General features: G+C 45.3%; 1 protein-coding gene across 1 annotated transcript in view; it reads left to right on the top strand.

Annotated features, from left to right (window-relative positions):
- Ldlrad3 (low density lipoprotein receptor class A domain containing 3) overlaps nucleotides 1-14,047 on the top strand; it is a 176,076-nt gene that overhangs the window by 44,589 nt on the left and 117,440 nt on the right. Inside the window, exon 4 of the mRNA XM_013513831.1 lies at nucleotides 3,746-3,871. Within this exon, the coding sequence (XP_013369285.1) occupies nucleotides 3,746-3,871 (126 nt within the window). The remainder of the gene's footprint in view (nucleotides 1-3,745; nucleotides 3,872-14,047) is intronic.

Below are 14,047 nucleotides of genomic sequence, written 5' to 3'. Positions count from 1 at the left end.
GTACGCTGTTGATATGTCTTGTTGCTGTCATGTTGACAAGGATAACTCAGTTAAGCTGCTGTCTGCCAGGTTTCTCTACCATGAAGTCACTATTTTCCCTTTATAACTAATAAACATGTTGGTGGTAGAGTAATGGTGATAGCTATAAAAGGCAACATGATAAACATATTGCCTCGTTGAAAGTGTGCACATTTCCCATTTCTCCTGTAGCTCTCACCTTCTCATTTTGGATCCATGGGTGGGTCTTGCCTGTGTAACAGCTATCAGTTAGGGTACAAAATCATATGTGTTTTCTCCAGAGATTTACACTGATGGAAAACAAGCCACTCCCAAAAGGTTATAGAGTGTATGGTTCCACTTGCATAACATTCTTGAAATGACAAAATTAGAGAGATATAGAATAGACTTTGGTTGCCAGGATTTATAAAAAAGTGGAAATAGGAGAGTGATTGTTGGGCAGCATGGGGGATTTTGTAGTGATGGAAATAGTCTGTGCTGTTTACTTACTGGTGACTTTCTGTTTCCCACATTCTGTATTTATTAATGGGAATTCTTACGGCTGGAGGAATTAACCCTCACCTGTCATTTACTGACTTGTTCAACATTTTTTTTTAGCATCAGTGTGTTCTCAGAAACCTAAGAAACATTTTGTTCTCTGGATTACAATCCAGAAAACTATTGTTTATTTTGCTGCTTAGATTGTCCTAGTGTTGGCCATTCGGAACTTCTGACCTGCCTCACATTTTGAGTATTTCTTTACTTTGGGGCAACACAAGATACTTCAGAACCACAGGGTCATTTTTCCCATCTGAAATCAACCACTTCTCTGAGGAGCCTGGGTCTATTTACTGGTTAATAATATTTAGAAATGAAGAGCTGGGGGCTAGATATGCCTGCTGGTATTTGGGTGCCATTGTTTTTAACAAACAGAGCTAGATAATATATATGTGTGTGTACTAATCCATACATACACAAATCAGCCTCCCCCATCTGTCTATCTATTGAGTTACTCTATTTGCTTAGTTTTAAAACCTTGGAGTGCAATCTCAGTCCAAAACCTCATGATTCTTTTTACTTTCCTACTTTCCTGATTTGCACCTTCTTTCCCCAGACAATGAGACATCTTGTTCTTATTATGCACAGTGTATTTATTTATTCATTCAACCCTTGTACACCCAAAAAGTAGTTTCAAAATTGCTATTCTAGACAAATATGTTGTTTAGGTATAGTTCTTTTGTTTTTCTTCAGCCTTACAGAATCCAGGAAGCTCATGTTTTACCAGTAACGCAGGCAGGTTCTTTTCTTTCCTATTTTCTTCAGTATGGTAATACTATTCATTTGTAATAGCACTGTATTTATTTGGTATTTATATTCCACTGAGTGACCCCCAACCCATGGAATGGATCCTAGTTTTTCATTTGGGAATGAGTGAAATATCATGGTTCTAAGATACACACTTCTCTAGGTACAATCAATGCTGAGATCCATAGATATACTGAATATATGTGTACAAATAGATCCTTGTTCCTTTATTCTGTTCCCAGTTTCCTATTATTCGCATTCTTTTGTACGCACCCCCTGTTGCTAACCACTTTCCCCAGTTTCTTGTTTATCTTTCCTGGAGTTCTTTCATGTGTATGAGTTGATGCATATATATTTGCTTTCACCCCTCTCTCTATGTACAGAAAATGTACTATAGATACTCTTTTGTACCTGGTTTTCTATTGTGTGTTGCTTAACACTATATTTTGGAAATGACTATATTTCACTCATAGACATCTTCTGTCATGAGTTCTTTTGAACTATTATAAGCAGAAAATAATTCCTAACATCCCACAGGTCAGTGTTTAAATTCTGCAAACTGAATGAGGGTGATGATGATGACAGATAGCGCGAAGCATCTATTTATGGAGCACCTGCTGCCGTATGCCGTGCTGTACACAAGGTGTCTTGTACAGATTATCACAGACTCCTTTCGAGAGGCCTGTGAAGTCAGCATTACTTTCCTTTTGCTGGTGAGGATGTTGAGGCTCAGCAATATTTAGAAATCAGGATGGAGCTCAAGTCTGAAATCCAGACTTCCTGGAGACTGTGCTCTGCAGAGAGCATGCCCACATTATTACAGAAGGGCCAAGCGAAGCACAGTCGTGTGGGGTTTCTGAGCGTGGGTACCGCCCAAGGTTTCACACTCAGTTGATTGTGACCTGGCTGTTGCTAAAGTTAGCATGTTACCAGTAGCAGGAACATGGAGGTAATTTACTGCCTGCTTGTTCCAGAGAAATGGCCCTTCCTTCTGTGGGGACTGTGGGTCCTGCCTCTCAACTTGGAGACGCTAGGGATGCTCGGTAGCGTTGCTACCTGGATGCAGCCTAGATCCAATCTTACACCTTGTAATTGCCGGCCAGAGCAGCAAGCACCATTAAAAAGAAAGCCCATTACCCCACAGGGCTGTTTGCTTTAGCAGGGCATTCAATCAAGCCTGAGTTACGACCGTTTGTGTTCAAACTGTTTGTACAGCAAGAGTGCAAGACGAATTTCCTCAGAGCAGGAGTCTGGCTCCTGTTGCAGAAAATGACTGCCCTTGGCAGCGAGGCAGCACCATCAAGCTGACTGAGATTATGGCTTCCGGAGCCTGTGCCGGAACCTCACCCCGGCTCGAGGTTCTCCAGCTGTGTGGCCTTGGGAGCATCCCTTTATCCTCCAGGCGCACCTGTGAAATGGGGAGAGGCGCCATTGCCATCTGTGTGTGGGGTCTCCCAAGGCCACCCCAGGTTCAGCAGTTTCCTGGGAGGATTCACAGAAGTCAGTATTGGTCATGTCACGGCCGTGATTCATTATAGCGGAGGACAGAATGCAGAGTCAGCAAAGGCCCAGGTGAATGCATTGAAGTCCAGGGGAGACCCAGCTCAGCTTCCCAGAGTCTTGTCCTGTTGTAGCACACAGGGTGCACTGAATTCCCCTAGCAGCAGGTGTAACGATGCGATGTGTGGGAAAGGCTGTCTACCGGGGAGACTCCTTAGAGACTCACTGGCCAGGGTGTTCATCCAGGGCTGCTGACTCCTGACACCTTCTGTCTACCAAAACTGCAGCCTCCCACAGGAAAGCTGGTGTCCAGCCTAAACTGTACAGTTCGCACTGACTATTTAGGCACAGTGTGGAGACCACTCTTACCAGGCAGGGTGATGGAAACCCTCATTCCCTTTGTCCAAGTTCCCCGACTACCGTGCGCAGGAGCCACCCTCGCGGGCAGGCTTTGTGAGGCCTGCAGTCTTGCGGGTGTTGTACTAACTCTCCTGCACGTCCTCCCATTGGGGAGCTGCTGGGTGGATTCTATGAGACAATCCAAGCAGAGCGTTCGACACCCAGTCTAACACAGTAAACACTCATTAACTGACAGCTGAGACCTCTGAGGTACCCAGGGAGTTTGATTGGTTCTTCGGCACCTTAAGAGGCAAGCTCCATCCATCATCCTTCTGCACACCCATTCACGCAGCCATTGCTTCTTCTCCATGCTTTGGTTGAGTGCCTGCTGTGGTAGGAAGGCTGTGGCTCGCAGGGTTAGCCATTTCCTACCCATAGGATGCTGCATGGGGTATCCAGACTGGCTGGGAGCTTAGGCGGGTGATACACTAGGAATCCTTGTGGGGACATCAAGACAAACCCCATTCAGAGCGTGCCAGATGAGCGGTGATCTGAGAACGTATTGTCCTGATGTCTTACTGTTTGTCCTTTTGTTCCCCCACAGCCAAAGCTAAATCGAAGTGCGGCCCCACTTTCTTCCCCTGTGCTAGCGGAATCCACTGCATCATTGGCCGCTTCCGGTGTAACGGGTTTGAGGACTGTCCCGACGGCAGTGACGAGGAGAACTGCAGTAAGTGCCCAGGGCTCCAACACCATGGTTCTTTTTTGTTTGTTTGTTTGTTTTCTGGTACCAGGAATTGAACTCATGACCTCGGGCTTGCCAGGCAGGCGCTGTGCCGCTGAGCTAAATCCCCAGCCCCAAACACCATGGTTCTTATTCTTTGCAACCGGCCAGACTCGCCTGTCCTGGGGACTTCACTGTGCCTCTCACACTCAGCACTCTGTGTGCTGTTCCTGCCCCTGTCTGTTCTTTGCACGTCTCTGTTGTGTAAATCTGGAAGTGCCCAGCTACCATTTATGGGGACTTGGTAAAGTGCCCTTGGCCCAACTGGTTCCAACGTTAGCTCTGCATTGGCAGTGCACTGAAGTCCAAGAGAGACCCGGCTTGGCTGCCAAGTGACCCAGGTGTGTTATGTCCAGGGAGCAGACAAGGAGTCTCCAGTGTGTGTGTGTGTGTGTGTGTGTGTGTGTGTGTGTGGCGGGGGGACTCACCCAGGACCACACAGCCCAGCAGTGCAGAGCCAGCCTAGGTCCACTCAAACCCTCATCAGAATGACTCGGAGTTGTCTGTGTGCTTGCTTGGTTTCCTGCTTACTTTGAATTCTTTTTTGAAGTGCTTATTTATTAATGATGTATGTCCTATAAGAGTATGTTCTTGAAACATTCCCAGGGCTATAGAAAAAATATCTTCACTCTGGCTACCCTGATTAATTTACCTACTATATAATCGTTCATGGTGTTAGCGTGTGCGTATGCGCACACACACATACACACATACATACACACTCACACACGTTCATCCTTCCTTGACTCTTGGCAGTCTTGCTATTAGGCTTCATTCCTCCCTGGCCTGGAGACGTGAGATCTCTTCCTTTCTGCTGTCGCTGTGTCCAGTGACTTTGCACACCACAGCCTCGGTACTTTCAGGTGTCTCTTCCCCACCTGTCACTCTGTTCCAGGTCTCTGGGCAAGCTGCTTCCTGTCTGCTGCTGCTGGTCCCTCTGGACACTGTCTCTTCTTTCCTTTCCCCCAAAATACGAGACACAGCTTGCACCTTTGTGACTATTGCTGGTCAGAGCAAAGATGCACGTTTATTTTCATATATATATGTATGTATTTTCATATATATATGCATTTGCATATGTATATGATGTCAGTATATATACTGATTCTTTTGTTTAATTGTGTACATTTTTATTAGTGCATGTTTGCGGTATATAACAATCACATTCATCAGGGGGCAGTTGGTGCCTGTGCGTAACACATCTTAATGCTTTTTTACTTTCCCTTCTCTGTTCCTCCATCCCCACTCCCTCCATCTCTTGGCCTCTTATTTTCTACGCTTACATTTGAGACTATTCTTGAGCAGTCTTAGGTTTACAGCAGAACCAAGAAGTTCAGTGATTTCCCACGCGCCCCTTCTCAGCCTATTCAGAGCCTCGCTGACTCTTGACGTCCCACAGCGGAGTAGACTTCGGGCCACTGATGGATCTTTTCGGACCCATCACGATCTCACAGTTGCTGTTAGGATTCGCTCTTGGTGGTGTGCTCCTGTGGGTTGGGCAGGTGTGCAGTGACACGATCCTCTACTGTACTGGATAGAATAGCTTCACTGCCCTAGAAACCCTGTCCTCTGCTCACTCGTCCCTCCCTAGTTTTGCAGCCTTTTCCACTTTAGAGTATTAAAAAAAAAAACTTGCAATAGACAAAAATGTATAAAGAAGAAAATAAAACATCCCAGGATCACATAGATTAGAATGAATTGCTAACACTTGGGCAATTTGGTGCCCATGTATCTCTGTCTCCGTTTGTCTGTCTTTCTATTCTCCCCGCCCCCCCCCCGTTTCTCTTACTTAATGTGCTTAATTGTAGTGCCATCCTTATTGTGACCATTTTTTATTTTAATAATCCTTTTCCAAAGTGTAAGTCTTAATGACATACTGTTTCGATAGATTGACATTTCCCTCCTTGCAGAGGAGGGCGGCTTCCTCCCGTGTTATCCTGCTGTCCCAGGGAACTGTCATTGGTATGTCTGCTGCTATGGGATCATAGGGAGTGTACCATTCTCCCACATGCATTTTATTGCCTCATTTCATCTTCTGGATCTCAAGTGACAGGAACCTGGAAGACCTGTGAGAACTTCTTGTGTTTAGCAGAAAGACTGAAACCACCTGAGCAGGAAAGACTCACATGACCAGTAGGGTAGAGTCCTAGCTGAGGGCCGTGACAGGGGCCAGAGCTGAACCAGCATTTGTGTTTCCCCTAAGAAGCATCTCCCTCCATGGTGGCTTCCTTGTGTCTAAACAGGGTGTGCTTGAGAGAATCAGATAAAATAATATCAAAGGTCCTGTGGCTTGTGCTCACTTTGGCAGCACATATGCAAAAGTCTTGTGGCTGGCCTGTGATAATTGATTTTAATATATATAATATATATATATATTATAGTGGTTTTTAAAATATAGAAGTAAAGCTTGTATTTATTAGAATTTTGCCTTGACTTGGAATTTCCAAGGAATATTTCTTTTATAGCTCATTTAGTCCTTTGGTGAGTATGTACCAGCTTGATCTCAGCTTCCTGTTGTCATGGAATCTTATAATCTTAGGGAGAAGTTTTACACACACATACACAATACAAGAGAGTGATCCAGTGACAGTAAAAAGCAGCATGACACATCACCATACATGCTCAAAATGATTATGTCATCCTTCATACTACCATAACTAAGGACCCTGTACAGTTCACATGTTTAGATGTTGGTCTTTAATTTATCTAAATGAGTAAATTTTATCTAATCTAATATGCCAATGGGGATTAAACCAAAATTGTTCTCTCTCTTCTGCTGTTTAAAATTAGTGATTCTAACTCATTATTGTGTGAACTGATAAATGAAAGGAAAGAATCAAACACTTATCCTCCCCTTCCTATATGCATTATACTTCAGAGTAATCAGATAGCTGGTTTAAGAAAATAAACATCCAAGAGAAGAAAGAGAGAATTAGAGCACAGGTTTCATTCCCTTTAGTGGGGAATGGATCTGGGTAACGATCATCAGTGGCTGCTGAAACCTGCAGGTGAAAAATTGATGAGGAGCCTTCTCATGATGGATCAGGCTGAGAACTCCCAAAACCACCACTCGATCTTTCCACAGACAGCTCTGAATCAATATGGCGCCACTTCAAGGGGAAATGCAGAAACCTTACTCTGTGGATCTGTTTATGTTACATAGTCAATCTACATTCGTTAAAAGTCCCACAACAGTACTTTAAGTTTTGCTTTAAATTTTCCAATATGCTTTAAAGAACCCCAAGGAGAATGCCATGTTGACCCAGACAACAGTTACCATTTGAGTTTAGTCTTCCCTCATTCCTGCTATTCCAGGTCGCCTTCTGATATCATCTCCCTCTGACTGAACAATTTCATTTAACCATTTTTTTAAAAGCAGGTCTGCTGGCAACAAATTCTCTCAGTTTTCGTTCATCTGAGAATGTCTTCATTTCACCTTGATTCCCGAAGGATTTTTTATGGCGTGGAGAATTCAGGGTTGACAATTCTTTTCTCTAAGCACTTTACATGTGCTGTTTCCGTCTGGCTTCTCTGGTTTCCAGAGAGAAACCTACCATCCTTTGGATTGTTTCCCCATAGGTTACGCTTCATTTTTCTCCAGCTGCTTTGAAGCTTGTTGTTTTTTTGTCGTTAGTTTTCAGCATTTAGATGATGATGTTGGGTGTCTGTGTGTGGATTTCTTTGAATTTATCCCATTTAGGGTTCTCGGAACTATGTGAATCTATAGGCTCTGTGTTCTGCCATACTTAATACATGTTTCTTTAAATATTTTTAAGTCCTATTCTCTTTTTTCTTCTTTATGGAATTCTAATGACAGCAGCAGCAGAGCTTGTTGTGGTGCTCCCAGTCTGTGAGGCGCGGTATTCAGTTTTTATCAGGTGTTTTGCTTTTTATTGTTCAGATTGTATATTTTTATTAATCCATCATCAACCTTCCCGATTCTTTCCTTTATCATCCCCGGTCAGCTTTGGAGCTTATCTAAATGTGTTTTGCTTTGTTTTAGTTACAGTTACTGTATTTTCCAATTCTGTAATTTCCTTTTGCTTTTTCTGTTTCTTGGCTGAGATTTTGCATTTCTTCATTTGCTTCAGAAATATTTGTGAGTGCTTGTTAGAGTATTTGTATAGTAGGTGCTTTACAATCTTTGTCATGTAATTCTTTTTTAGTTTTTATTTTTATTAATACATGCTTGCAATACATAATTATGACATTCACCGTTGGGAGTTGGTACAAATCTACATAACAAATTTTAATCCTTTTTTTTTTATTCGGAGTGTCTTTGGGGGGAATTTTTTCAGTCTTCTACACTGGGGATCATGTCGTCTGTGACTGATGATAATTTGTCATGTAATTGTAATATCTGTGTAATCTTGGTGTTAGTATCTAGGGGTTGTCTTTCCCCATGAGAGTTACAATTTTTCTGATTCCTTAGATGGCAAGTAATTTTAGATTCTGCCCTGGGGATTTTAATTATTATGTATGACCCTTATGGTTCTTAACTCCTGTGGAGAACGGTTATATTTTTGTTTGAGTAGGCAAATGGCCCAGTTTGATCAGACCACACATTTCCACCAGCCCTGGATGGACTGTGTTTCGACTTTTTTTTGGTACAGGGAATTGAACTCAGGACCTTGCACTTGCCAGGCAGGCGCTTGTGCCATTGAGCTATATCCCTGGCCCTGGACTGTGGGTTTGACAGTTCTCAACTATTATGCACTGCCGTTTGGCTCTTTCTGCATATGTGCCCTCTAGTGGTCTGTCCTTGAGTTCCTTCTCAACATCCTTGCATGGATTAGGAGCAGGTCCATACAAACCCACCTTGGTGATCAGTCTCAGAGTTCCAAAGCTTTATGGAGTGGCTTTCTGAGCTCAATTTCTTCTCCATCTGTCTAGTTCATTTAACTTTCTGAGGCTGTAATAGGGGAAAAAGTTTGGTAGACACTACCATTTTGGTTATAGTTTGAATTTTGGTCTTCTCTAATTGGCCTACTGCGTCAGATCTTGGAGTCTAAAAATAGCTTCTATGTGCATCACACCCAAGTTTGTAAAGCAATATGCAGTAGGAGAGCCAGAATGACATGTGGACTTGCCTCTAACTTATAATAGAAACCTCCTGTAAGCAAATTGTAGCAGCACAAGACATTGTCCTCTGCTATGAAACATATATCACCGCAGCAAAGTAGTTCTGCCCAAAACATCCAAGCTGAACCTCTGAGTCTGACCATTCATTACAAGAAACTCAGGGCAGAGGAGCATGTTAATGACCCTGTAGAGAGGGAGACTGTCAGATCCAGTAACTGGGAGATGCTTCTGGGCCCAGCTTCATCCGTCAGGGAAGTCCAAGAGAAACATAGAGGAAGGGGGAACCTGTGGACTGGAAGAGATGAAGCGCTTGATAACCAGCTGTATTATTGTAGAGACCTTGTTTGACTCCTGACTCTAAATAAACCAATTGTTAAAAAAAAAATTGAGATAGTTGGTAAATTTAGAACTGTGGTTGGATATTTGATATTCACATATTACTGTTAATTTTTTGAAGTTTGAGAGTGGTATTGTGTTTTTTTAAAACCCATATCTTTTAGGAATATATATTGATGTATATAAAGATTAGATTATGTGATATCTGGGGTGTGCTTCAATCCAGTCCCATCAGGGGAAGAACTGAGAAAAGTGTTGGTGAGTTAATAATTATTATAGCCAGGTGATCAATATATGCGATTCACTGAACCAGTCTATGTTTATATATGTTTGGAATATGCCATAATAAAATGGTGGACAAGAAATAAATACAAGATAAAGGGTTTTACTGGGTGATTTATTGACTTTAACAAATAACCAAGAGATCACAGTTTTGAAGCTTTGGCCTACATCCCTGTATTTTTCCAATTTTTCCATTCTTCTTGGACTGAGGCGGGTATGGTTTGGATCCAGATGACTCATGTGTTCAGAGGCGGAGTTCTTGGAGGGTGATTGCCTCATGGGGCGCTGTACTCATCAGTGGAGTAACAGGGACTGGGCAGTGTTTCATCCTCAGTGCTTATAGAGTATTTTATGTTCAGGACATAGTCAAGGGATAATTGCCAAATGAATGGATCCAGTAACTAATCAAGCAAAGAGCTGGTTGAGGACGTCAGGCAGACTTGGGCCACCACTCTTCCCCTCACCAGTGAAGATGTATTCTTGACATACGGATGCCTTGGTCCTGTCGTTTGCAGATGTGTTGTACCTGTGGAGTAAATTTGGGCTTTGCGGTGTTCATTAACCCCAATTCCTACCTTCTTGCAGGTTCTCACCCCTTCCGCATTCTCTGTGCTGTACCCCGTGTGAGTTACTGCTGGGGAGGTAGATGGGTCAGATGCAGACTCTGGCCTCCCGGAGCTCATACTCAAGTAGGAGAGACAAATGTGAACCAATGACCACAGCGTGGAGTTGACAGGAGAGATGATTTCACCCTGGGGGGGGGGAATCATCTGCGGGGGTTGTTTGGGTAAATGAGCTTGTTAGGAGGCTGGGATGTCCCATGGGGCTTATGCCACCGAGGGTCCAGGCCAAGCCGGGTGGTGTGTGCACACTGCCCAGAGCCTATGGTCCCCTTGGCTGACAGTAAGCACTTACTGTGTATGGTGCCTTCCTGTGTGCTCTGTCTGGTGGCCTATTGGAGAGAGAATCATCGTCCCTACGTTACACATGCTATGGTTTATACCTGGACGCCCCCAGCAAAGCCTCATGGGCTCAGAGGCAGGGCTAGGGAATGTGATTGGATTATAGGGCGCTACTGATGGCTTGTTGTTAGAGAAGGTCTGATCAGAAAAGGTGGATCGTTGGGGGTGTGACCTGAAAGGGTTTACCACCTTCTCTGGCTCCCTCCTTCTCCTCTCTCTGCTTCCTGTCTACCGTGAGGTGATTAATCCTTCACCGTGCTTCCTGGTCACCATGCTGTGAGCAGCTGTCCTCAGCTCGGGCCTTTCCACCATGCTGCCCTGCCTTGAAGCTGGCAAACTGTGGACTACATCACGAGACATAACAGACCTCTCTTCCTGGAAGTTGTTGGTGCTGGGTATTGTGTATCAGTGCTGAGGAAACTGGCTAAGACAATACACAAGGAAATAGAGATTGGGAACAGTCAAGTAACATGTGATAGTCACATAATTAGTAAGTGGTGAAGTTGCAGTATCAATCCAGGCAGTGTAAACTCAGAGTCTAAACTCTTAACCACTATACTAATATTTTCCCCCGTAACAATAATTATTATTAAAAGCATGTACTGAACACCTACTATGGGCCATGCACTATCTTCTTTATCGTACATGCATCATCTCCTTTAATTTTTACAAAATCTTTTCATGTAGGCACAACCCCCCACACACACACACACTGTCAGATGAGGAAATTGAGGCTTGTAAAAGTTGAATGATTTTCTCAGCGTCAAACCTAGCAAGTGGTAGAGCTGAAAGCTGAGGCCAGGTGGACTTCACAGCCTCACTGTAATTATGACAGCGAGGTCTGTTGGGAATTGTCACTGGGGCACATGATGAGAAATCAAGATGTTGGGGTTCCATTTTACACCCAGCAAGGGGGAGCTGGCGCTGAGCAAGGGCTGGGTGAGGAGAGGGAGAAGGTCAGGTGGGGCTGGTACCTGGGGAGCTGGGACGTGGTGGCACCTTTAGTAGACGTGAGACCACAGGAGGAGGGAGAGGAAGGCGCAGAGGGCAGGACGTGAGTGTCAGACATGCAGGGTTTGAGGCCAGCGCATTCCGGCTAAGGGGCCCTGAGGTGTCAGGAGAAGATGCTTGCTGCCCGAAGGGGATGTGAGTATCCATCCCCAGAAAGGCAGCAGTGTAAGCGGTGGAGTGGACTTGTTTCCTGGAGGAGGCAGGTTGGGTGCTGCAGAGACAGCAGTGCTCAGGGAATGGACGAAGCAGGAGGAAGCAGACTACCGTGACTGAGCCGAGTTCTGCCAATGGGCCTGTGTGACTCTAGAGTAGTTTTGCGAATTAAAACCCTCAGAGTCCTTAAGGTGGGTAAAACAGGCAGGATGAAGCCACTTGTGCCTCTTTCCTGTGTGCCCAGCCAGAGTGGTGGCCCTTGCACCTTCCCCAGACATGGAAGAGATTTTGGCTCCAGAACACAGCTGTACTCAGGCCACATCCTGTCTTGGTGGGGGGGAGGGCTGCTGAGGGACCACTGAGCAGACTGGGAAGGGTGTATGGAACCTGCGGGAGGAAGCACTGCCTGCAGCTGATGGGCCATTTGCAGGGAGAAGAGGCTCAGAGTCCCTGGTTTCCTTTTTTGCCTTTGTTTTGCTGTTTCTTTCAACTGTTGCTTTGGTACTGGGGATTGAACCTAGGGCCTTTGCACTGAACTAGAACCCCAACACTTTCTTAAATGTCTTACTTTGAGAAAGGGTCTTCCAAGTTGCCAAGTTGTTCAGGCTAGGCTCAAACTCATGATCGCTCTGCCTCACCCGCCCTGAGTGCTTGGATTACAGGCACGTGCCACCATGCCCAGCTGGGTCCTCTCTGGTTTCCTGGGGCTGGGTAGCCTCCATCTGGAAAATGGGATCTCAGTGCCACTGCACCCCCTTACACGCGTGCACGCGTGCGCACACACACACACACACACACGCATACACACACACAGCAGTTGTACAGCTTTCAGGGAAGTTTGGGCCAGGGAGATAAAATCCCGGATAGGCCGTGAGTCAGGAAGTCAGAGATGGCCGCCACAGGACAAGGAGCAGGTGATGATTATGGCGCGTGGTGTTTTGTCAGGAAGCCTTTGAGGTAGGAGAAGGGCCAGTTTCACTGACTTCCGGTGAATGAAAGAGGACTTTTCCTTAGTCCTTCTGAAGGCAGATGGTCTCATTTCCTGTCTTGGAGCCGGTCAGTTGCTTTTGGGTGACCGCAGTAGTCCCTTGGTCCATTCTGTTAGATGTGGTCAAAGTAGACGCCGCCAGGGTAACCACTGAGCGGTTCGCTTCCCTCCCGCTTCCCTCCCCGGCAGGGAGAGATTGCTCTCCCTCCTGCATATGTGGGTTGTAGAAATAGACCATTAGAGTGCTGCGTTTCTTGCGTAATAAATACCCAAGGAGCTTTTGAGCTTACAGCTGAGTTTGTAAAGTCAACTCCGCAGACAGTTTTCTCCACCTCCAGTGAAACAAATACTGCAGGATTCAGCGTTCCCCTCCGTAGTTAACTGAGTAAAATGACACATTTTCCAGTGACTCATAAGGCTTTGCAAGGACAAAGAAAACATAAACATTTGAAGCACGCTAAATATTGCTAAAGGGTCCCAAACATGGCATCGTGAGTACACAGTGTCTCCTGCCCAGTCTGTGAGCTTTTTCGGGAGGAGTGGCATTTGTAAGTCCTGGGCCGGTCTCCATGGGCCGCGGAAGTCCCTAAGCCTGAGACCTGCCTGTCCGAAGCTTCCAGCACTGGGTCGTGGAGGAGCAGGGTCCACCAGCTCTGCAGTCAGGCTGGGCAGGCCCTGGGAGACGCATAAGGAAGCGTGGGCTGCCTGGGGTCTTTGGGGAGATCTGTCACGGACACCTTTGCAAACCGCCAGGGACTGGCATCTCTCTGCATCTTGGCTTCATCAGCATTGTTCCTTTTTTGGTAGCTCCTCGAGGTCATTTTTCAGAAACATTAATTTTTCAGATCTGGCTGTGATATGGGGCTGTCTTTGGCTCCTTTTTAGAATTTTCTGGGTTCTTTTGAAACTGTCTTAGACTTCTGGAATTCTTGCAGTTGCTTTTTTCTTTAGCTCTTCTGTTCCCTCCCATCGTTGCCAGCTTTTACTTTTATGTGCTGCTGTTTTGCCTGTGGGGTCGTGAGCAGCCTCCCCTCTCCCTTCTAGCTGGCTTTTCCCTTGGGAAGTAAAACACAAAGCCTGTAGACCCTGAGGAAGGAAAAGACAGGTCCATGCTAAGTTGCTAAACTGCTCAGGCTGGGCTCGAACTTGGGATCCTCCTGCCTCGTATTTTATATGCAGCCCGTGACCATTTACTCAGTGTAGCCTCCAATCCCCAGGGTACAGGCTGGAACCTACTACTGTATTCCAGTATAACAACATAACACATTGTATCTGTTCTCTAATTGGACGACATAACACATTGTATCT

This window comes from Chinchilla lanigera, unplaced genomic scaffold (assembly GCF_000276665.1).
Source record: "Chinchilla lanigera isolate Chin_1 unplaced genomic scaffold, ChiLan1.0 scaffold00021, whole genome shotgun sequence".
Lineage (NCBI taxonomy): Eukaryota > Metazoa > Chordata > Mammalia > Rodentia > Chinchillidae > Chinchilla > Chinchilla lanigera.
The sequence above is the reverse complement of the archived record's forward strand: the minus strand, read 5'-3'. Positions and strand labels throughout refer to the sequence as shown.